Source organism: Phalaenopsis equestris, unplaced genomic scaffold (assembly GCF_001263595.1).
Source record: "Phalaenopsis equestris unplaced genomic scaffold, ASM126359v1 Scaffold198068, whole genome shotgun sequence".
Lineage (NCBI taxonomy): Eukaryota > Viridiplantae > Streptophyta > Magnoliopsida > Asparagales > Orchidaceae > Phalaenopsis > Phalaenopsis equestris.
Genome location: NW_018218006.1, coordinates 64,210 through 90,661, shown reverse-complemented (window position 1 = coordinate 90,661; position 26,452 = coordinate 64,210). Strand labels below are relative to the sequence as shown.

Here is a 26,452-nt window from a genome sequence, read left to right as displayed (position 1 = left end):
TTGCCTCTATAGGGAACTTGGAACCCAGGTAAAATAAACCCTATTTAATCTTTGTATTAAATAGGGGAACTTGTCGGTCATATATAAAAGGTTCGCAGACTAAACGGATGTCACAAATCTCTTAGTTTGCTGGATTGGGTCTATCGCCGAGGTCTACACTTATCTTTCGGGAGGGTGTAGTATTCGCGGTATCAGACACGATTATGCAAACTATTGGACGAATGAGATCTATTTGGTCTCATTTTTCAAAAACTAAAACACACTACTTTCAAAACCCAAACTATATATCTTTTATATTTAAATTAAATTTCAAAAAATTATTTTCATATATCATATTTTTCAAATAAATCTAAATCAATCTAATCGAAAAAAAAAAGTTGACCGACAACAAGAAGGTCGCTAAAGCGGTTTGCAGTCTCTACACTTACAAACTACCATCATCAAAGCTAGTATCTTTCCTCTTACCTTTGGTTTTCAGAGCAATTCCAAATGCAGGAGGGAAGTTTGTCAAAATGCATGGTAAAACTTAAAACACGAAAAACGTACCTATTAGAAGCTCAGGATCGTAGAATTGACCTTCCTTCAGAGTTTCACGGCGTCTGGTGATGGTTTCGTACGACTCAAGCATCTTTCGAGGTGTTTTCGTGAAAGGGAGAGCAGAGGAGGAAAATAGCAATTGTAGGCCAAATCTGGCTTCAGAAAGGCCCGACGTAGGTGTGCCACGATAGTCCCCAATCGTTAGTCTCAAGGTCAGGTTGTCTTTGGGTTTTAAGTAAGGTCATGCTCTCAGTTTCTTCTCACAAATATCGATCCTGTTCGAACCATTGATGGAGGTTTTGCAGTAACCTCTCACTTTCAACTATATAATCGTTAATGATTCCAGTAGCTAGACTAAGGTAGTCTCCTAACAGATTTGGGCCTTGTGCTTGGGTTTCTTCTATCTGAAGAGCAACAATATCTTCATTCAAATTTTCCAAAAATTTGTCAATTATCAATTACTCTTCCAAATGCATATCTTTAGTTTCAACAAATTGGATCTTAACTACCCTAACCACAGTTTTAGTTTTTTGAGTTTCATAGTTCTTGAGGGTTTGGGAGAAGCCTGAAAATTTTAAAGCATCAAATGTAATTGCTTGATTATTCTCTCTTAAAATTACCTCCCCTTTTCAACATCAATGATGGCCCTGCCAATGGCTAAAAAGGGTTTGCCCAAAATCATATGCATCTCTTTATCAGCTTTTACATCCAATATTACAAAATCAGTCAGAAAAGTAAATTTGTCCACAACAACAGATAGACTTTCTATTTTTTTTAAAGGATAAGCCACATATTGATTTGCTAATTGGAGTGTCAAGTTGACAGACTTAATTGTTCATCTTCCAAGCTGTTTGAAAAAATTCTGAGGGATGAGATTGACACTGACTCCTAGATCGCAAAGTGCCTTCCCCTAAAATTCAGTTCTTATGGCATAAGGGATGGTGAAACTACAAGATTCCTTGCTAGGATTTTGCAATTTTTGAGGGAATGGAGGTGAATGTCTCTCAGTTGGGTCAATCGGAATAACAGAAGAGACTTCAGATAGTCTTCACAGGGGTCATATCATTTGAATAACTAACCTCATTTTCCACTCCAGTTCTCACCATCACTACCTTGCACTGTTCCAAGTTTTGCCTTTGGATTCACTTCAGTGTTGCTATGCAGTGCCCCTGGGGGTCTATTGTTCATGGAGTTTATCGACTGTCCTAATTGAGTTTCCAAATTTTTAATTGCTACAACTTGACTCTATAAAATGTTTCCCTTTTGAATAACTAACTCCTCAATAAGTGATTTCATTTGGACAAGTTGGGAGTTGGGTTGGAATGTTGGTGGGTGTTGCTGTGTTTGGGGTTGATTCTCTTGGATAGGCCAATTATCTATGGGATTGTTCTGAGTGTTTCCCCATTGCTGGTTGTTATTATTCCAAGAGAAATTTGGGTGGTTCCTCCAGCCTAGGTTGTTGGTGTTGGAATATGGGTTATGACCATGGTTTCCTATGCATACACAGTTTTTAGAACAAAGATGCTAGGATCTACAACCACACCATGAATTAACCCGTCATTAGGTGGAAGTCCTTGCATAGGATTAACCCCTAGAGTATCTAACTTCTTAGAGATAGCAACTACTTGGGTCGCTAGGATAGCTAATACATTAGATTCGTGCACGCTTGCGACCTTCTATGGTTTAACTTTTTCATCAGATCATTGAGAATTATTAGTGACCATTTTCTCTATCAATTGGTAAGCTTCATCAAATGGTTTGGACATTAATGACCCTTCTACAACATCTATTATGGATCTCAAGGAACTTACCAATCCATTATAAAAAGTTTGAATGATCACTCAATCAAGTAAAACGTGATGTGACCACCTCATAAGTAAGTCTTTAAATCTCCCAGCTTCATAAATAGACTCTCCATCAATTTAGATAAATGAGGTGATGTCGTTCCTAAGTTATGCAGTTTTGAATGGAGGAAATAATTTGGTTAGAAATTTTTGTGGCAAGTCATTCCAGGTCGTGATTGATCACGAGGCAAGGGAATTAAAGCTCTGGGAAAACGGAACACAGTTCACGAAAATTGGCCAAGTGAAGATTGGGGTCTTCATAGGAAAGTGCCACAAACTGGTTGTTTTGAACTATCTGGATATTGTTGGTTGCAGTTCAAAAGTATTGACTTCTGTGGATGGAAACTTATTCTCATGTGGATTTCTTCAACAGAAGGGTTGACATCTCAACAGGGGTACTAGGGTTTCAAGGTGGGGGTTCTAGGGTTAGCCATCTCAACAAGGGTTTCAGAAAACAAGTGTGAGCTCTTAAGGCGTTTAAGAGTGTTAGTTTCAGTTCGTCTATGTATAAACGAAAATTTAAAAAATTATGGAGCAACCAATCTCACTGACCCACACGAGTCAATCAAAAAACTAGCATACAAATGCAACACACAATATGCGAAGGAAAATAAAAGAAACAGACAATAATTTAACAACAAAATATTTTTTTGGCTTTTTGATTTTTTTTCAGATTTTTTAATCTTTCAACACCTACAAGAAATATAATAGAAATACATATGCAATACAGAAAAATAAAAAACACAAAATAAAACAAGCAAATAAAAATGCCTAACTTAGATTATATTTTTTCAACTAAACTTTTCCTTATAGCAAAAACAATTATAAATTTTTTTTCCCGACAACGACGTCAAAAACTTTACGTGTAGGAACTTACGGTAAATTAAATCGGTTGCACGATGCAAGTATATGTGTCAAGTATTAATTTAGTTAAAGAGTACTATGTATCGATCCCACAAGGAATGACTTGACAATTATTTCAGCAGAAAATTTTCTAATTTACGAATCCGGGGAATCTAGCTTCCTAATCAAAAAATAAAATAGATTGCAAACAACAGAAAATAGAGAAAACTGGAGAAATCTCAATAGTTACTTCAAGATGGATGTGACTCGTGTCTCTGTGATTCAGGGATCATGACTTTCCTAAATATTTTCCTACATAATTGTTATCAATCGGGGACTGCTTATGTCTATGTTTAGGTCAAAAGAAGCCTAAAATCCATGAAGTTGAGACTTCTTCAATCCCCATGTCATTCTGCATAACTGTTACTATCCCAACAAATGATTGTAGAATTCTATTGGAATATGTCTGTTCTCTCAGAATTATGTGATTAACCTTTCGTTTGGACAGTTAGAAGTCGTAGCTCCATGAATTATTTTAACGTCCTAGTTGGCTAGACTAGAGTAAATTAAGTTCTTAGGTTCACCAACAACAACAATCATAAAAACATAAGAAAATGTTACGGGAAAAGCATCTCGGAAAATCACAATGAAAACCACTACTCTCACATCACAAAGACACAAAAAAGAAGTTAGCTACACAGTTGAGAAAAATCACAGACACAAAATCTATGCATATCTTTATTTCTAGAGATAAACGAAAGTAATACCTACAAGGACTTGTTTTCTCCACAAAAGCAGCACCTCTCCTTGTCATACAATAAATCTCTCAAGAACTCACAAGTAGAAAAAATCACTCCTCGAGGTTTCAATTCAAAGGAAGGAGAAAAACCTAAGGGGAGAACTCTATCTAATCAAAACCTCACCTTTCTTATAGCCTTCAGCCGCCCAAGGTACCTTAAATTTGGCTTCATGAGTAAATATATAGACAGGGCTCAGCAAAGGCCATGAAATTCTTGCCAATTAAGTTTCAGCGGGCTGGGAGCGGGTGCGCCTCTAAGACGACACGGATGCGGCGTGTCTTGTGCAGAGGAATGCGTGCGGGCACGCTGGATACGACACACGGGCTTTAAGGCAACCGCGAATGCAATATATAAAATGCGGCTGCGCAGGTTCTTAAAGCGGCCGAGCCAGGCCTGGGTGCGGGTACGTTGAACTTCAAACTCCATTAATGTGGTGTTTATCTCTCTATTTCTCTCAATTTTCACGTCTATTTTGTCTCCTACACACTAAGTAAAAAATGCAATTCTCAAGCATAATATTAGTTGAAAAGATGTAAAATATGAGGAAATGTGCCATAAAAATATCACATATTCAACATATTTCGTTAGTCTATCTATAATGCCAGCTCTATGAGCCAAAAATGAATGTATATATATTCTACCAGAATGTTCTTTGGAGCAACAATGCCTATTTGACCTATCAGGTGACTATAATATCTCTTCTACCATCAACTTGTTAGACTTAACTTTGTGCTATGAGGAGCCAAAAGCTTCGACGAATGAAGTTGAAGCTCCCCAACCTTTGGGAGGTTGACACAGGAGCTTTTTCCCATAGTTTTCTCGCGGTTCTGTAGTTGCTACTGTATCGTGGGAAAACAAATAGAGGGAGACGGAAGTTGGGCTGTCAAAATAGCCTCGTTTTCCTTTCTTATTATTTCTTTCCTATTATCCTCTTTTTTTAGCCTTTCGTTATATATATGTGTGTACTTAAATTTGTATTAGGCGGTTTTGGTGACTTTTATTACAGATTTCTGTCTGGACAGTTGCCGGCCTTCTTCTTCCTCGTAGAGGGCTGTATTCGAGGGATTGAGTTGTGCTTTGGCTGTATCTCTCGTGAGGTGATGATTATTTTCCTCCTATTCCTTTTCACATCTTCCACATTGCTCCTTTCCACCGCACCTCGCTATAGCCGCCCGCAACAACTTCTCGATTGCTATTTTCTGTAGTTCGAGCTGCTCCACCGCTTCTCCTCCCTTGTCCTTGCTGCATTTGCAGTCCCAACCCTCCACCTTCGCTACTGCAGCATGCAATACCATCCCTTTGCTATTTTCCTACTGTCTAGTCGCCCCAAACAACAACCTACTGTTGTTTGGACTGCCGCACCGTGCTGTCCTGTTGTTTCAACTGCCCATAATCGCTGCCACCCCTCATCCACGGCCTGAAAATTCCTTCTCTACCTTGCCATCACCTCTCCAAGCCCCCTAATCATCACTACGATCACCCTGGATCCGCTCTAATGCATATTATGTGTCGTGTGTTTTGTATTTCTCCTTTCAAGTGTATTGATTATAATCATCTATTTTTTTAAGGTAATAATATTTGCTTTTCTTAATGTGGTTTGGGTTAACTCCGACATCAAATGGTGGCGGTTTTTTGTGTGTCGCCTCACATCATTAAACTTTTAGAAGACTTCTATCTAAATGACTGGGCATGCTATTTTGAGGCATAACATATCCTCCTGAAAGAAAGAAGTATTACCTTAAAAATGGACGTGAACATCCAGCTGATGGAAGTCTTCATAAGTCTACAGAATCAGAATTTTGTCCCTTACCTTACAGATCTAAGATAAAGTTTATTTTAATTATGGGGTCTCGTTCTCTACAAGGGCTAGCCCTCCTTAAGTACATCTCTAGAGTCATGAGCCCTAAATAAAATTCTGAATTAATGTAATGAGTCAAATCATCAGAAGTTAGAATTTCATAATTGAAGCGGTCAAGCATAAGTAAAGGATCTAAATTGGAAGAATTAAGCTCAAACTAAACTTACAGTCCAATGACAATGCATAATGGGAAAGACCCGAATGTAGGGATCTAACCATTCGAGAAATGAAGTTCAAAAGCAATGAAGTATTAGATTGATTAAACAGTGAATTTGCATTGATTGGATGAAGTCAAGAGTTAACTTTGGAATACTTGATTTGACTGACTGAAATGATCAAAATCCTTAAGCTAAGGAGAAAGTCAGGTGAGGAGTTCTATATTAGAATGGAAAACACATTAAACTCTTTGAGGAATTCTAAGGGGTAGACTAACCTAGATTTTCAGAATAACGTCCCCGATTATAATGTACATGGCTTTCCGTCGTACAAGGGACATTGATATCCATCAACTATAACAAACCACATAACCAGGAATTTCCCTCGAACGCTACAGCATTAAAGATTCGTAGTTTTAAAGCGGTCTGAAATATCTTCGTCAGTAATCATGGTCTACATTATTATAAGGTATTCTCTCTAGTCTCAGGGGATAGATTTATTTGTTTTGCATGTCCAGGTGCTTAGCACTAACTAGAACACCTATCAAACTAACCTAGGTTTTTATACTCAAGACTAATCTGGGGTAGGTATAAGATCCTCAATTTGATGTCTAAGTTAGTTAACCTAAGGTTCATGTTAGATCTACCTAGGTTCTTTTCTTGTTTTTATCTTGGTGTATTTTAAATTTTATTTGAGATTCAGTATTTAATTTATGTTTTGTTTCAATCCCTAGGTTTGTTAAAGTTTTCTTAGGTTTTGAGTTTAATTCTGTTTAAGATTTGATTTTGATGTTTGTGGAGAAAATAATCTTGTGAGAATTTTTCATCATTTTTTTTGTTTTAAGTATTTTTTGTTATTTTTATTTTGCTTTTAAAGACTACACATGAAATGAAACATGAAACAAAACAAACAACTTACATTTAGCCTTGGATTAGACTTGGGCTATGATTAAGCTGATGTGAGCTAGTTTTTTAGCTCGGGTGAGCTCATAATTGAGCTCAAAGATGATATGACTTGGGTTTGGGGTGGTTTAAGTTAGACTTGGATTGACCTAAGGTTGGACCTGGGTTGACCTAGGTTAGATCAAGGTTGACCTGGGTCGGACTTGGGTTGGACCTAGGCTGGAATTGGGACGAATCAGGATTGGACTTGGGTTGACCTGGGTTGGATCTAGGTTGGACATGAGTTGAACTTGGGTTGAATCTGCGTCAGATTTGAGTTTGGGTTAGGTTAATCCTTGGTTTGGGTTAGGTCAGACATGGGATGGGTTAGGTCAAACCTGAGTTTGGGGCTAGAACTTGGTTTGGGGTTAGACCTGGGTTTGGGTTAGGTCAGACCTGTGTTTGGGTTAGGTTAGACTTGGGTTTGGGTTAGGTTAAATCTGAGTTTGGGTCAGGTCAAACCTGGGTCGACCTCGGTAGGGTTAGGTTGGGTCGGGTTTGGGTTTGGGCTCAACTCGACTACTGTTTGGGTTAGGATTAGGCTGGGTTTGAGTTAGGGTTAAGTCTAGGTTGGGTTAGGGTTAGGTCGGGTTTGGGCCGACCTGAGTCGAATCCAAACCCAAGCCTAAGCCAAGGCTATTGAGTGGGTTACCCTAGCCTAAATTTAAGCATAAAATAAAAGAATTGAACTTAAATGAAAGAGGAGAAAAAAGAAACTTATCGGAAAGGAGGCTGATTGAAGGAGGAGGCTCGCCCGACTAGTTTTCTTCATCCTCTGTTTTGAGTACTCAACATGTGCAAGTGCGTAAGTGTTTAGAGACAATGGAAAGGCCGCTTATTTATAGGTGAGGAAGACCGCCCGTGGCCGTTGATTGGGTGGTGAGTCGACGGTCACGGTCATTGCGGCGGTTGGAGGTGCCATAGATCGCTGTCGGCGAAGCGACACGATGATTTGTCGCTGGATCCATGGAAAAAGGCCTCGGATCCCTGGTGTGACACGAGAAGTGACCACACCAGCCTCGGGCTTGATCACATCGAGAAACACTTAAGCGTGGTCATGCCTGAAGTGGGCGTGACCACGCCAAGATACTTTCGAGCGTGGTCATGCCGGACAAAGATTGGCGTGACTACACTTGGGCCCTATGTGGCTACACCAGATCAAACGGTAACATGCATGTAAGTCATACGTGACAAAAAATGAGGTCAATATCAGAATGTCTAGATGAAATACCTGACCGTGATAAGTGTATAAAAGTTCATTATTGAATGTTATTAATAGCCCAACAGATTATTAAAGGTTAAAAAATTTCCCATCTACTTGCAGAATGGTTACATGCAAGCTTATATTGTGAGATGTCAATCAATTTTGCGAGTACTGCACAACCCTAGGCGCCTTTCCAAATCCTCTTTACTAGATCCAAATCCTCTTTACTAGATCAATTTTTTTTTTTTGATCACTCTGCTCTTTTGATCTTTTCAGTTTTCTGTTCTTATCCATATACTTGTATACTACGTTGGTTTGCTTTCAGTAGAATGTAGATAATGAAGTAATTTTCTAGAGGCGGAGTACCTTGCATTTGATTATTTATTGTTAGGTAGCTTTTTCTTATGACCTGCTGTTTGTTTTACTTTTTGTATGATTTTTATTTTCAAACACTAATTTGGTTTGGGCGAATATTGATTTTTCACTTTGCTCTTTCACTTTGCTCTGCAAGGGTTCTTCCATCAAGTGTTCCTACAGATGCCCCTGATGAAGTTAGCGAGAGATTGTTGCCTAAAGAATTAAGCGATCCAATCCTAGAAGGAGAAAAAAATCATTTGTTAAGCCCTGAACAGAATGGAGTTTTGGGTCGAGTTTCAAGTGCATTAGGTAGTGGAAAAAGAGAAATGTTTAGCAGGTATATGCTTGTTTTGTTTGCTTTTAGTTACTTGCATTACAATTATTTCAGTAGTTTGATAAATTTTATATTTTTATTTTGAATGCTTGTCATGAACCAATGCATCGTGCTTGTAAATTTTTTTGTTTCTTGAATTGTTAGTAATGGAAAGCTAATAGTTATTATGGTTGATGACGATCGATTTTGAGCTAATTCGTTGCTGGCTCAAAATAGGATTAAACATATGTAGGCCAGTTCAAAATTGGCTCATGACAAATTGATTCATTATCAAGCTGGCTTGAATTTTCACTATCTTGTGATGCTCATGAAAAATCACCCTTCCTCATTGTCATGCCTTGTTTAAAAAAAAAATGAAATTTACATACCTAGAACACAATTCTTATGTATTTCACTTTTAAAAAGTTTTACTATTGCTAATTTTGATGTGATTTTTGAATTTGAATTACATGTCTGTAAATATGAAAGGCTTGAGATATGTAAATACATTGGAATTGTGTTCTATGTATTAAATGCCCCTAAAAAATAGAAATTGAGCCAAAATATGTCGGTTTAATCAAACCGGCGTTTGTATGTTGATGGTGCGAAAGTTGGTTCCATGCAAGATAGAGCGGAGGAGGGAGGACGGATTCATGAGGGGCATGTGAGTGTAGGAGTTTCATCGCAAGCTCGAGTAGACACGTATGAGGGTTGCGAGATGAAGTAGAGATCGAGCCATGTACAAATGAGCGGGAGCGCAAGTAGTATGTGAAATCTTGCAAGCAGAAAGTCTCGAGCAGGATTCAAAGAACGATGTTATTTAGTATCAAAGTCTTCCAAATTATAAATCTTTAGGGATTAGTTTGCACCACTTATAAACCAAAAATCCATATAACTTAATTTCTCTACCCATAGAAATATCCTCCTAACTATATCCTTAACCCTAAGTTGGGAAAGAGGCATCATGCCACCGAGGAAGAACACAGTAGAGCTCGCAGTGGAAAATCTATGAAGGAAAATTTTTTAACTACAATAATGGTTTGTCAAATGTGAAAGAAGACAACCTAGAGAAGTTGCCTACAGTAATAATGGCGACTTATCAGACATAGAAGAGGACCTTAACCTCTTCCAACAAGAAGCTTTCAATTATGAAAACCCAACACGTGATGATATGGTATTAAATATGAGAGAAGAGGCTATTATTTTGGGTTGCAGGTTGATTTTTTGAATTTTCACAAACGTATGATTCTAAACGAATTCATTGAATGATTTCAAACTATGAAAGGAGTTTTTTACAAAGATGTCTCACAAGATAAGAGAGTTAAATTGTTAGTTATTAAATTTAAAAAGAGTGCTTTGTGATGGTAATTTGAAGTGCCTCGAATAGCAAGAAGAGAAGAATACGTGGTTTAAGATGAAGTGGGAGGTTTACTACAAATACCATCTATCACATTATCTATAACTTATGGTTTTAAATGAATTCATTGAATGACTCCAAACTATGGAAGGAGTCTTTTAAGAATGTACTTTGTGGTGGTAATTTGAAGTGCCTCCAATAACAAGAAGAGGAGAATAAGATCACTACTTGGTCTAAGATGAAGTGGGAGATTGACACGCCTAAAAATTATCTACTTTTTCATATATATATTTTTTATCAATTTTAATGATTTTTAATGATATTACACTTTAAAGGAATGTATTTTGCATATTTTTGGTTTCAGACACAAGAAATGAACTTTTGGAGAAAATGAAACAAAAATGGTGAAAATGAAAAAATGAACTTTTGGAGAAAATGAAATAAAAATGGTGAAAATTGAAAATGAAAAAAAAATGGTGCAATTTGGAATAAAAACGAGCAAGAAAGAAAATTCTGACTTGACATATTTCGATATGTCTTTCTATGCTTAATCTACTTTATATTTCTCATATGTTTTTGAATAAAATTACACTTTAAAGAAATATTATTTTCATGCTTATTTTGTAGGTATACCTGTTAGGAGCGAAATACAACTGAAATGGGGCAAAACGGAGCTGAAACGAAGCAAAAACATAGCAAAATGGTAGAGCTGCTGCAGGGTGGCACCTGAGGTGCCAAAATGCTGCCAGAGGCGCCAAAGTCCAGAGAACTGGCGCCAGAAGCGCCAGAGACGATATAAGACGGGTTAAGGCGGTTTGGGACGAGTTTTGAGCGGATTTTGAAGGCTCCAAATGATTCAAACTCCCCATGTAGTGATTAAATGCATCTAAACACTTTGAAAGGCTTTTTAATGAAGATATATGTCTTTTAAATGAATGGACATATCTTTTGGGATTCAAAAAGTTTTTGGAGAGAATTTGGGAGAAAATTTTGAATTCTTTTTGAAAGGAGGCAACCCTTAATTAAAAATGAGAGGAATTTCGGGCATGAGTGTAACATGAGAGTGAGAGAAAGGCTTTGGAGAAGAAAAAATTTTCTTCTAGGGTTGTAAGAGGAGATAGAATGTGAGAGATTTCTTTTTCTTTAATTTCTATGAGAGAATGCAGTATGATTGTAAAGAGAGAAAGTGCTTAAAGGGAACTTCTAGAGATTTGCTTGGAAAGAAGTGAAATAAACTTGGAAATAAGTGAAATACACTGTGTTCTTTTCTTTCTTTATTTTGTAAACTTGTTTTTATATATGAAATTCGTGTTTTGTCGTATTCTTCTCATGAATTCTAAGTAATCTTTTTTATTCTTCTCCCTACAATGAGATTTGGTTTTGTGAAAAATGGATTTTGTTTTATGCGGTTTTAAATGTCAATAATTTGTGATGATTCGAACTCTGATTTTCTTTTACTTTTCGATTTGGCCAATTAAAACTTGTTGAGAAACATATGATCCGAAAGAGCTATGTTTTCTATAACATGATAAAAGTCACATTCAATTTCATGGGTGAGAATGTAATCCATGTGTTGAGTGCAAATAAATAGGGAAATATACTTTATTAGACGTAAAATTGGAGATTTTAAGGTAACAGATTAAAATTCTCAATTTAATCCAGTTGATTGGAAACTAATGCGAGATTGTTAATCCTCAGGCGAGGGAGAAACGTGAGAAATGGAGTGAGAGCCGGTATCCTCTCAACCTAACAACATAATTAGGGACCAAACTCTGGATTAGTCAATATTTTTTATGTGCTTGACAGAGCGTAAATACTTAGATTGCTCCTATTTGACACAATACAATTTTATATATAATTTTAAATGATTTTAATTACTCCACTAACCATGTACTCTTTGTAAAGGAGAATGACGCTTTCTTAAATTTGAACTTTTCGTCACAAAACTTTATTTAGTCTTAGTAAATTTAACTTTGAAGTTTAGAAATTAGTTTAGTAAACTTAGTTCTTTTAGTTACATATTTTTTAGCATTCATTAAACTCATTTTAACTTGCCTTTCTTCCTTTAAATTTTATAGTTAGAATATTGTTATTTATGTTATTATCATAAGAGTTTTCATCTTTCAAACTAAGACTTGATAGTAGTAGACTATAATTAGCCTAAAGAATTTTTTACTGCGCTTCTCTGTGGGATCGATACTGAAGTTTCTAAAGAAAACCCTATATTACTTGAAGCGATATGTGCGTTTGCGTAGAACCACTAGTGTGTAAACTATTTTATATATTTTATAACATTTTGATTTCAACCGTTAAATTAAAATTGGGTCAAGTTTTTGACAATATTTTGGAAGCTAATTTATTGCGTAATTTAGGGACGGGTCAACTTTTTGGCACTGTTACTGGGGATTTAAATTGACATAAAACACACAGATAAACAACACACACAAGGGGCGCATCAAATTTTTGGCGTCGTTGCCAGGAAAGCTTCGGTAAGAACTTTACAAGAATTTTAGTTAAACCTGTAAGAACCTGTAAGACTTAATTTGAAATTTATAATATTATTATATAGTGTGTTTAATTATTATGTGTTTATTTTAATGAAAATTCAAAATACCAAAAATATTTTTGTTATCTGTCATATTAGTTTAGTCTTTAGATTTATATGCGTAGTTCAGGAGCTGTAGACCTTGAATTTTACAAGTCGGATTTGGAGAGAACTTTTGGGAGAGATTTAAAAAGACTTCATGAATTTAATGTAGAAATGACGGATCAACGATATAATGAACATTCAGATTTGGATTATAATGCTAGTAGTTTTGAAAGAGTAAACCCCAAGATAGTGACAAATTTTCAAGAAGATATGCTTATAATTTTAATTTCTCAGGTTGCCGATATTGGGAGGAAATTAGATCAATACATAGAAAGTTATCCTCAAGGACCCCCCTAGTTATTAAGGAAAATTTATTTGGACAATTAATTGAGCCTAACTATTTTGAAACTAGCCATGAGATATATAGTTTTTATTCCGATTATTACAATCCAGGTTGGGAAAATCATTTGATTTTTAATAGGAATAATAATTTTGGAAGAGAAAACCAATTTTAGGAAGATAATAAATTTAATCTGACATGTAGTTCGAATAATCATGGCTATTATAATATAAAACTTTTTTTCCTCATGGATTAACTCCAACCCACATAATGAGGAGTAGTCGCTGTTAGAAGAGGATGTGATTCAATTGGTGGGTCAGTTGGAAAGTCAAAATAGTGAGCTGAAAAATCAAGAGGTCGCAATAAGGAGTATAGAAAACCAACTGAGACAGATTATTAATGCAATTAACAGTTGCCCCCCTGAGATTTTACCTTGTGACCCTGAAATAAACCCTAAAGAGATGAATGATGAACAATTTAAAATTATTGAACTAATATTTAGAAGAGAATTCGAGGATATGTTTCAAAAGAACTTTGGGTTGAGAAATCCAATGTAAATTAATAAAAAAAATACCTAAGTAGTTAGAAAAACATATTCCCTCAACTAAGATAAATATAGAAAGACCACCTCCATCATTTACTCAATACCAAGGGGAAGAATTGAAAGACAAACCTGAACAAAAGAGTAACCTAGAAGAATTTGATCCAGAATTTGAATTATCTAGAGAAAATTTGATCCAAATTTTGGGAGATCATGAAGCATCTTATAAAGATTCATTTCTTATAAAATTTAAGGATGATATTAATATAAAAATTGAGAAAATCACTTGAAGAATATTAAATTTAGAAAGAAATATGAGGAACAAGGATGTGAATCAATCTTAAAAGAAAGAGCTGAAAGAAAAAAATTAAATTCGAAGACTTTGTAGGACTCTCTGGATCTGGAAAAAAATGGGTGATTGATCAAGGATTACTTAAATGGAATTTTGATCTAGGTGGAATAATTTGTCGGGCTGACGACGTTAAATAAAGCATTTTATTGGAGATAACCCATAATTATCAGTGTGGTTTGATTTAGTGTGCTTGAAAGTTATGATTGTTAGTATTGTACTGTGTTTGTTTTAGTGTGGATTGATCTGTTTGATTGATGATTCGTAGATGTTTGGATTATTAGTGATTTGATTATATTTTTATGTATTCCTTAACTTCTTATTATGACTAGACTTATATATTCTCTTGTAGTAGTTGGATTGACGAGTCCACTATGACTCGGGTCTCACCCGGACTTAAATTTTACAAGAGACATCATAAATTTTAACAGCGATAACTCCATCTCAATTTTATTACTTCTTTTATTTGACTTTGTTTTCATTTGATGGAGTAGCATAGGAGTAGCTAACCTATTTGATGAGTAACATGTGAATGAATTTACACTATCCTTATAACTGTTAGAGATGCTTAATTAAGATATATGTTGATGCCTGAGGTTAGTGCACGTGAACCAATATATTAGGGATAATCTTACATTTGGGATTAAAATCTATAAAATTATTTATAAGTACGCAATATATCTGTGTAGTGATTCCGTTAGAAATTGGAAGTAAGTTAGTGGGATGCAATAAGTTAAATGAAGAATTGACCTCATATATCATATGTGTTTGTGTTTATGCTATAATAATAAAAAGATTTGGAGAACACATAAATATATATATATTCCTATGTCAATACCTGTTCTGCTTGTTAGGTCTTTCTTTCCATTTTATTGAGCATTTTTTAGTTTAGACTTACTTTTTATTGCATATTGCTCTATCTTGACGAATATTTGTAGATGTTGTGATAGATAAAATTTCTGAACTGTTTTTCTTCATTCTTATATTTTCTGTATTGAGTGTTATACATGTTTAAAATAAATTTTAAAGTTAGTATACATCCTTTTGGTTTAATATTATTGCAAGCATGTTCTAGGCTAGGTTTACTTTCTCCTGCAGTCATTCTATCATGATTATGCACGTATATGAATTTGATAGGATGTTGTAGTAGTTAGTAGATTCAACTTTTACTTTTTCTTCCTGCTACATTTTATGAAATTAAGTGTAAAATATTTAAAAATTCAAGTTTGGGGGAAATCAAAATTTCTTTTAAAAAGAAGTAAACTATATTTTATTTGTCCTCAATAAAATATATTTTTAAAATTAATTTAACATGACCTTGGATATTAGAGTTTAACTTTAAATGACTATATTTATGTTTGTAAATATTATAGTAAATTTAGGTAAAAAATTTTAATAACGAATGTCTTTTCTAAAGTTAAAGATATTTGGTATGAAAAGGACAAGACTATGTTATTTTATTTAAAGTAAAAGAAATTGTATTTTTGAAGTATTAAGAATCTTAGAGTTTTATTTAAGAAGAAAAGAATGAGATTTTATGAAAAATCATCAAAACTAATATGAATTTATAAAGTGAAAAAAAGGTAAAAAGTTTTAAATTTAAGAAAAGGATATTGAAGTTCAAAGTTATTAAAGACTATCCAGATATAGTAATCTTCACTTGAAAAAAAAAGAAAGAAAAATATCTTGAAAAAAAAAAGAAAAGAAAAGAAAAAAACGTGAGGAGAAACTTGAGGAGATGCCCAATGAAAAATTTGCTTCCCTTGAATCAACTTGAGGAAAAGAATTTATTTTATTTTCTAAACTTGTATTTGAGTATTAGCACCCTTAATAGTAAAATGTTTATGAAATTGTAAAATGTTTATGAAATTCTTTTTCATATGGATATTCTAAGTATCCTTGATATAACAAATTACAATTATTCTTAAAATGAATGGAGATTTAAAAATCTTAGATTTGATTACTAAGTATTCTTATACTTATAGTTTTAATCTAAGTTTTTAAAATTTTTTCTTAAATTATGCTATTTTATTTATTAGACTAAAGTATAGAAGTTTATAATTTAATCTCTATCCTAAGTCATATTTTTATATAATAAAAGAGTCACTTGATGACAAGTAACATTTAAGTTTGAGGGATTTTGACATGCCTAATAATTACCTACTTTTTCATATATATTTTATGCTCAATTTTAATGATTTTTAATGATATTACACTTTAAAAGAAGATACTTTGTATATTTTTAGTTTCAGGTACAAGAAATGGACATTTGGAGAAAATAAAGCAAAAATTGTGCAATTTGTAGTAAAAATGAGTAAGAAAGAAAATTCTGACTTGACATATTTCGATATGTTTTTTTATGCTTAATGTACTTTACATTTCTCACATATTTTTGAATAAAATTACACTTTAAAGAAATGTTATTTTCATGTTTATTTTGTATGTATATCTGTTAGGAGCGGAATAGAATTAAAATGGGGCAAAACATAGCTGAAACAGAGCAAAACAGAGCAAAATGGTGGAGCTGTTGCAGGGTGACGCTTGAGGCGCCAAAATCTAGAGAACTGGCACTTGAGGCACTTGAACAGGTGCCAGAAGCGCCAGAAACGATATAAGATTGATTAAGACGGTTCATGACAAATTTTGAGTGTATTTTGAATGCCCCAAATAATTCAAATGCCCCATGAAGTGATTCAGATTCAATGCATCTAAACACTTTAGAAGGCTCTTTAATAAAGAGATATGTCTCTTGAATGAATGAACATGTCTTTTGGGATTCAAAATGTGTGACTTTTAGAGAGAATTTAGGAGGGAATTTTGAATTTTTTTTGAAAGGAGACAACCCTTAATTAAAAAGGAGATGAGTCTAGGGCATGAGTGTGGCGTGAGAGTGAGAGGAAGGCTTTGGAGAAGAGATGATTTACTTTTAGGGTTGTAAGGAGAGAGAAGGTAAGAGGTTTCTTCTTCATTACATTTCTAGGAGAGAATTGAGTGTGATTGTAAAGAGAGAGTGCTTAAATTGAACTTCTAGGGATTTGGTTGGAAATGAGTGTGAGATAAGTTGTATTTTTTTCTTTCTTTGTTTTGTAAACTTGCTTTTTTATATGAAATCCGTGTTTTTTCGTATATTTCTCATGAATTCTGAGTAGTATTTTTTATGCTTCTCCCTATAATGTGATTTGATTTGTTTTATACGGTTTTAAATGTCAATAATTTGTGATGATTCAAACTCTGATATTCATTTACTTTTCGATTTGACCAATTAAAATATTAAAATTTGTTGAGAAACATAAGATCTGAAAGGGCTATGCTTTCTACAACAAGGTAAGTGTCTCATTCAATTTTATGAGTGAGAATGTAATCCATGGGGAGTCGAAATAAATAGGAAAATATACTTTGTTGGACACAAAATTGGAGAGTTTTTGACCATATTTTGGAAGTCAAATTACTGCGTAATTTCAGGATGGGTCAAGTTTTTGACACTGTTACTGGGGATTTAAATTAACGTAAAACATGCAGATAAACAACACACACTAGGGGCGCATCAGAGATGTGTCGCAAATACCGTCTCCCACATTATCAACAATATATGTTATTAAATTTCATAATCTGCACCTAAAAATATCATTAATGGAGTAGTAACATCTTAATTTGAATAGTTTATGTTGTAATATGAGTTGCTGGAACTAGTGGAGCGCAGTGTGGTAATGTATCTTGGACGATTGAAGTCATTTATTAAAATCTAGTACAGTTGTAGCTGCATTGATCCTTAACATACAAACTCTGGCCATGAAAATAGAAAAGCAACATCGCCACATAGGAGCTGAATAAAACCCTACAAGTAGAACTCAACCTTAGTGTCAAGCAAGAAGGATATGCCTGTTAGAGCACCTAATTCAGCCTTGTGAGGAGAGATTAGCCTAGGTTGAAGAGGTCGGTGGATCCAACATTTAAGTCTTTCCCATTTAGGAAGTGTTTCAAATGCCAAACTATTGGGCACATAATATATGAATATCCAAACATGAGTTCATTCACTCTCACTTGTAGGGAGCTGTGAAAGAAGTGGGGGGTACAAGAGAGAAAGTTGTTAGAGAAAAGTATTTACTTTCTGCTGATGAGGGAGAGATATTTGTAATTCAAAGGATCCTTCAAGCTTAGCCCAGACAAGTGTAACTGTGGCTTTGACACATTTTTTGTACCGGCTTTACCATGAAAGAAAATGTATAGTTTAGTCATTGACGGAGGCAGTCGTAAGAATACAATGTCTATCAAAATTGTAGATAAGTTGAGCATTACCACACAGAAGCACCCCTAACTCTATCCCTCTTCTTGGTTGAGGAAGGAGAATGAGATTATAATTGACTGAGGCAAATAAGGCTTACCAAATTTACCTTATTAAATTTAACTTAAAGCTTCGAGATTTTTGTTAATTTTTTCTACTAGCTCTTTCAATATGATAATACTACTTAATTTTAAACTTTGTTTTTTATATTACTTTTGTCAAGACTTAGCCTGAAGGCTTGGAATATCTTAGGCTGGAACAGATTGCTGGACGATGAAAAATTATTTTTTGTCACTAATTAATTCTAATAATCATCCAAACAATTCGAAAGCAACACTAATACTTAAAAATTTATAAGTAATGCAATTACAATTATAATTATCTTCCTCTAGTTTCACCATATCATTTATAAATATTTTTCTATCATCCATCTTCTAGTAAAAAATTGATACTTGAAATTGTTAGTTTATTGTAATGAGTTATCAATAAACTTAGACCCTGTTTGGGACCACTTTATGTTTTCTATTTTTGTTTTTGTTTTTAACATATTTTGTTTTTGTTTTATTTTCTGTTTTCTATTTTTAGAAAATGTATTTGGTATTGTTATAATTTATCTGTTTTTAAAAATAAAAAATATAAAACATGTTTGGATATTTTCTATTTTTTTAAGGAAAACTTATAGTTTTTAAAAACTTAGTTAAATATAATTAACATTTACATATACGTCACCTTAATTTCATCTTTTACATTTTGACAACCCTACTCTTTCTTATCAGACAAAAAAATCTCTTCAATTCTAACTATGTAAATTTGTCATACTCATATATATAGAAATTGTAATAATGTTACAGTAATAATATCAAACTCGACATATTTAAGGGTGTTGCCTTTTAACAAAACATAAAATCATGAGGATTTCACACTAGAATAATACTATATATGTCTGATAATAAGGCAAATGACCTTTTAACACAAAACAAAATAAATCGAATATTACATTGATAATATTTAAGATAAACATAAAAATGCTATAAGCTAATTAGTAAACTCAGTTGTGTGTGTGGCTCCAAAATTCTCTGGCAACATGGTCTCGAAATAATGCCATGTACTGCAATTGAGATTGAGAAACATTAACTTCAATATCACTGTGAGGCGGGAGTTGATGTACATCGTCTTTCTATATCAACTATAAAATTTTAATTTCTGTACATCTCAAATAATGTATCTCCTTTGGATCACGTTCTTATAAAATTATGTAGTGTGTAATAAGCAGTAACAATATAATGTTGTGTGCGTAAATCAAAGGGAGAAATTCTATTAATGATTGAAAATTTTGCTTTTAGAACTCCAAACATCGCTCAATAATATTTTTTAAAGAAGAATGCCTATAATTAAAGATTGCTAATCATATTGATTATAGTCATTCTTTAAACTCACCCTCATTCGACAGTGGGTGGAACCTGCTCCCTTCCAACTACAGTGAAGTCTCAGGTAAACCAAACTCATACTTTGAATAATATTTCTTAAAGAAGAATGCCTATAATTAAAGAGTTTAATACGATTAGTACTTGTTTGAGGTTAAGAGCTCTCATGGTAATCACACCAATGATATTTTGTCTCTCTGTACGGTGTTAAGAATCCTAACATATTATCATATTCCGAATCAATGAGATAATATTTCTCTGTTTTCCAAAAAACACATGTATATACCACTAAAAACATCATTTAATAATTACATAACCTGATAAGAATAAAATTGACATCTATTGTGCAAGCATCGAAAAATTTAATTGAGCATTTGTAATACATTCTAAAAACATTCTCGCATCATTCGTTGTTCCCACCCAATCGGACAATATGTACATAAACATCATGTCAAATCAATATGCCCACATTGCATTTTGGGTTGGCTCTTTATGCTTTCCTCGATATGGAATTTGATCTTCCTTAGGTACATATGTAGTAACATGTGTTCCATTAATTGCCCCTATATAATCATATTAAAAAAACTCAAATAAATTAATATTCAGAACTCAAATAAATTAAAATTTTAAAAGTTAACATACTTTAAAAAAAGGATATTACTACGGATTATATTGGATCTCAAGATGAATCATCTGAAATGTTGTAATAATAATTTCAGTTCTTAAGTAACAAATTGGCTTCAAAGTTTTTCTGAAATGTCTTGAGATTGTCTCTCATGAATGTTGAAATTATTCAACTACTCTTAAACGTTCATTATACATAAATATTGCAAGTTGTTCCTCCACAGCCAGTCATTTTGAGTCTTTCATAAGACATTTATTCTTCATAATGGTACATAAATTAGTGAAAACTTGATGTTCCATTCTATATTTTCAAAGCATCAAACTTAATGTCCTCGTAAACGTGACCTTGAAGATTAAAAGTTCGAATTGACTATTTTGTTAAATAATGTTTATTATAATAATCACCACAAGTAGGAGCAATTGCTAGTTCAAGTTCTTCTTCAAGCTCACTTTCAAAATTTGATATTGGAGTGTATTGGTCACCTAAAATAAAATTTGCTTAGGTTGCTGCTTTCCGGAATCGTACCTTTCATTTTATTCTTTCTCCTTGCCCCTGCCGCCTTCACGAATTGAATCACTGCCTCTTCTGCTATAAGAGAGGGCGAAGGCATCACACTCGCTCCATCTCGCCTCCTCCTAGAGCCCTCTGCCGAAACCTCCTCCCTCTCTTCCTCCTCCCTCCTTTTTAGTTCCGCCCAAAACCATCTTACGAACTCCCCGATGATACAGATCGCGGTATACAGAAACCTCGTCTGTCTCCCCTTCTCCCAACCGCGTGCTCCAGTTTCTCTAAATCTTGTGAATCCGTCTTTTTACTGGATTTAACCAATTCAGGACTTACGAAAACCAGAGGAATGAGATTAGGGCTTATAGGATTGGATGATCTATTTTTCTTTTATTATTTAATTAAATCCTTAAGTAAATCCCCCATCAATTAATTCTAAAACGTTAACTTTCCTCTATATATCAAAAGAAAATAACATACTATTTTGATTATATTAGTTGAAGTTAATTTAATTCATAACTTCTTTCAAGAATATAATAATAATAACTTATTATATATACTTACATTTATTAAATCTTTATAGGTAAATTAGTTAATTGTAAAACTATTTATATTTTGAATTCTAATTGTGTAGTGTTGCTAGTTACACTATTTGATGCTTAAAAGTATCTTTTCGGCCGTTTCGAGGTAAGTAACTTCATTTTATTGGAGGATAGACATTCCCTTTCTCGTTAGGGGCATTAATCCTTGTTGTTTGTAGTATCTTCATAATTATTTTGTAGGATTGCCAATCATACCTTGGTTCTTCAATTATATTTATTATGTGAAATTTTTATATACTTCTATTATCGCTTATAATGAAGTAACCAACTGCCTAAATGTGTTGATGCAAAATTCCTACATATTTGAGTAATTCTGCAACTAAAATGATTTCATTTTATTGCACTTTAGTTTTATAAAATTGCATGTGGTTTCATCTCATATCACAAGCCTTTGTAAAATTTTGGACATGCTTGTGTGTATTAGTGTGTATGTAAGTGAAACTCTTTTGGATATTTGCTAGCAAGGCTGTCAGAGCTATAGTGTGACAACTCTATAGGAAATCGCTGGGTTTCCTTGAGTTGGTATTTGACATTTTTGGTTTCAGGGTGTCTTTTAAATTCGACTATATAAATCAAAATGAAAAACATAATAATAAGAAACTTGATTGCATGTTTTCTTATGATATTTTGACATATTTGATTTATCACTCTCTTTTTACTTCATGATGATATATATGCACGAAGTACTTCTTCTTATTTGTTGTTCATACTACATGTCTGATTTCACTTACCGTTTATGTTTTATTAAATAATTGATACTTATTGAGTCTGTTTGTCAAACTCACTCTTTAATATTTTTTCATAACAGGTTCTATTGAACCAGTCTTAGGACTGTCTTCATCAAAGCAGACTTTTTAGTTCTAGTTTTCCCGGTTTGGTATTTTTTTCAGTATTTGCTTTGGCTATTATATTTTGTTTGTGGGGTCTGGGTAATTGTTCTATGTTGTCCTTTCTGTTTTTATTCATCTAGCTTTCTATTTTCAGTCTAGTTTTATCATTAAACTTTTCAATGTTAATAAACTTTACAAAATCTTTCTTTAAAAATACAAATTACGTTCATTTTATTTTACATGCCTTGCATTGCCATGGTATACCGCCTTCCAGAACCGAGGTCTGACACCGTCCACCTTGAATCCAACCTTAGTTGGGAGTTAGCATGGTGTGCTTGTTATTGCATTTACTTTTCGTTGCAATCGTGTAACAACATATTTATTTTGAGTAATAATATTTGTTTTTCATTGTTGTTTGAGTTATCTCCGGTATCATTATGACTTTTAATTTTTCTTATGATAATTAGCTTATTCTCAGCCCTTCTTACCTAATTAACTAAATTCGAAAGTTCATTTTGATCAAAAAGATGTCAATACTATTCTTAAGTGATCTCTTGAACTTGTAAAAATCTCTGGCAGTTCCTCCTCATTACTATGATAATGTGGAGCTTATCTCGACAGGAATACAACCTTTTCCTCATATTGCATAACTTTTTTAATCTCTAAGTTAGGATGAAGAAATTATTTTTTAATCAATCTTGTCGATGGTGGAATAAACCAATCTTTCAACATTTTTATTAAGTCATCACACTCAATCATTAATAATGGCATCATCCTGTTGATCTCATTTTTAGTGAGATCTTAGTCTCCTACTCCTAGAACCTAGGATCTAGCTTTAGAAGTTCTTATTGACCATCCTAGCGGACTAGCAATGAAGCCCACCTCCCGTAGAACTTCAAGCCACTTCTTGACTCATTTTTGTGAACTCGCATAAGTGGTTCCAAGCACTCAAATTCTAGTTGCAAGGGCTAAGAACCAACATGTAGAGGGCCCGAAAATGAGTTCCTATAGGATCAAACAGCCTTCGGTGAACTTTTTTGTGACTCGATTACTTGTGAATGCCGCAATTCACACACTCACTGCACCACACACGACTTTGATTTGAACCGACTCGCCCTTTAGCGAACTCGTCCGGATGACCCTGGATGACAAAACGGACCGCGCCGACGTGTCCGGAACGTCAAATTTAGCTACGAAAGACACCCGTATTACTAGGGTTACGCACGCACACAAATGACACATAAATCGATGCATTTTTTTTTAGCGGGCCCGGGCTCAACCCAAGTTCAACTTGAGTTCGATTCGGGCATGACTCGGGCTGAACAATAGTTAAACGATTTTTGAATTTTAAATTTTTGAATTTCAAATTCGTCATTTAATTTTATCTCTTAATTGAGAGTTAGAGTTAAGATTTTCCATTTGAACCCAGCTACGTGAATGGAATTTGTTTAATTCCCCACCTAATCTCGCGTAACGTTCACCTCGGCTATACAATCCCGCTTAGCTTCTTCCTGGCATCGGCTCTCTTGTCTGGCTCCTCTCTTCTTCCGCTCCTCCCCGCACCGAGAACCCGTCTATCTTTCCCTGCCTAGTGCTCGAGACAGGCCGACCTCCCTCTTCCTCTACCGATCCCGACTCCCTCCTCTGGCTCAGCTCGCGTCTCCTGCTCGGCTTCCTTGCGTTCGATCCCACCTCCTTCCTCGCTCGACCGAATAACCTTGCTTGCCTCTCCTCTGCACGAAGCCGCTCGAAGCTCCCGGCTCTCCTTCTTCCTATTCGGCTCCCCCGCTCCCCTTCTGCCAACAAAAAAAAAAAAGCTCGCCTTCTTCCTCGCTTCCGCTGCTCGATTCGCCTCGCTCGCCTCACCCGCTCTGCGAACCGAAGCGCTCGACTCTTTACTGTACCGAACCCAGCTCCTTCCTCGCTACCGAACCCAGCTCCTTCCTCGCTACCGAACCCAACTCCCTCTTCCTTTCTCAGTCCCAACTCCCTCCCGCTCGGCTCACGTCTCCTGCTCGGCTTTCTCGCGTTCATTTCTTGCATTCGATCCCGCCTCCTTCCTCGCTCGACCGAACAGTCCCGCTCGCCTCCTTCATAAACCGAAATAAAAACCTCGCCCTTCTTCCGCTTCTCTCCAGATTTCGCCAGAAAAGCCCTGCGATAGAGGGACAATTAGAATTAGCCAGAAAGGCATTACAAGGTTCTCTGAGGCTTGCATCTTCCTCCTTCCAGAGCTACAGGTTCTCTAAAGTCGGTAAAACTCTCTTATTCCTGGGTTTATGCTCCAGTTTCCTACTCATATATCATTTAAGATGAAATAAAATCATTGCTATTTTTACAATACGAACAAGTGTTTGCACTGTAGTTTTTTGGCATCACCAATTCCGACCAATTCTTATAAAATTGATTTTTATTTGAGAGGATCTACACAGGATTTAAATATTTCAATTACGGGAAATTTATATACATATCATATAACCCTCATGTATTTACATATCCAACACCTAAGTCTTGGAATCAACTTGTATGTCAATTATATGTACTTGTATGCCTAATACCTAAGCTTTGTTTTACATACACGCCACTCAATTGCTATGTGTTTGCATATCTATCATATTAGCTTCAATTTTTACGTACATACCATACAATGCTTATATTCTCTGCATATGTGGAACCTAAGCTTTATAGTTACACCACTCTGATCTTTAATTCTACGTAAGAGGTATTTCTATTTCTTAATGTGAAATGTATCGTTTCGTTCTTAGGACTTAGGATTAATGTGAAATGTATCTTTTCATTCTTAGGATTTATATGCTGTTTTGGAAATAGCAATTTCGACACTTTGGAGCAATTTCGACACTGTTTTGGGGTGTTTTTGCTTGTTGATTTAGAGAGGCTTACACAATGTTTTGAGGCGAATTTAAGGTATGATTTTAATGCATTGTTTTGGAACCATTTTAGGTGCCAATTTGAACTGATTTTATGCACTGTTTTGGAGCCACTATAGGTGCTGATTTGGGCTGATTTTGATCGCTGTTTTGGAGTCACTTTACGTGTCGATTCGGGCTGATTTTGTGCACTGTTTTGGAACAAACCTAAGCACTCTTCTCGAGAGTCTATTTAATTACAGTTGTTGAAAGATTTTAAACGTTTTTTAGGTTGATTCACTTGGTATTTTCTCTTTTGATTTTTTTTAGTTTTGAAAGTGGATCAACCTTTTCTTTTTGTTTGTTTTTGTATTTTTGTTACATGGTCAAGTAAAAAAATGAGAATTTCTGATTTAATTATTTGGAGAACACTTAATTGGGGGTAGAACATCATTTTAGACACTGATTTTAGGAGCAAACCGTAGGTGAGAGTCCATCCACCTAATCCCCGGCATAGACCTCCTGGATTTTAGGAGCACACCCTAGGTGAGAGTCCATTCACCTAATCCTCAACATAGTCTTCCTAGATTTTAGGAGCATATCTTAAGTAAGAGTCCATCCACTTAATTCTCAGCATAGGCTTCTAGATTTTAAGAACACGCCCTAGGTGAGAGTCCATCCACCTAATTCTCAGCATATACTTCCTAGATTTTAGGAGCACACCCTAGGTGAGAGTCCATCCACCTAATTCTCAGCATAGGTTTCTTAGGCTTCTTAGATTTTAGGAGCACACCCTAGGTGAGCGTTCATCCACCTAATTTTTGAATAAAAAATGAAACTTGACACTTGACCCTGATTTACAAACTGATCAAGACACTAGACACCATGATGCACCGAGACGTAGTTCATGTTTCCTTAATTAAATCAACAGTGAAATTCTCATAATGACTTAACCTACAATAAAACCCAATGCAACGGGATTTGAGCTTGAATATTACACTCAAATTCTCCTGGCAATTGGGAAAATTTCTTAATGCCACATATGGATCATCGGACTAGGATAAGTCTAGGGTCTAAGTGGCGAGGGCGATGACGACATTGCTTATGTGTCTTAAACGAAGGATACGAGGTTAGATTATTAGAATAATATCTCCTACCTCAAGGATCTTCAATAAGGGAGAGGGAAGAACCTATGATATTATTCGTTGATTCTTGGTGGGATCGTTGCCCCCGACACTCTTAGGTTATCAGTAGTTCTAGCACAATTAGAGTGACTAGTCTGTGGACT

General features: G+C 34.8%; 1 protein-coding gene across 1 annotated transcript in view; it reads left to right on the top strand.

Moving 5' to 3' along the window:
- The window catches only part of LOC110035544 (GDP-mannose transporter GONST1), a 62,149-nt gene that overhangs the window by 18,507 nt on the left and 17,190 nt on the right, over positions 1-26,452 (top strand). Inside the window, exon 2 of the mRNA XM_020739787.1 lies at positions 8,695-8,877. Coding sequence (XP_020595446.1) covers positions 8,695-8,877 — 183 coding nt within the window. The remainder of the gene's footprint in view (positions 1-8,694; positions 8,878-26,452) is intronic.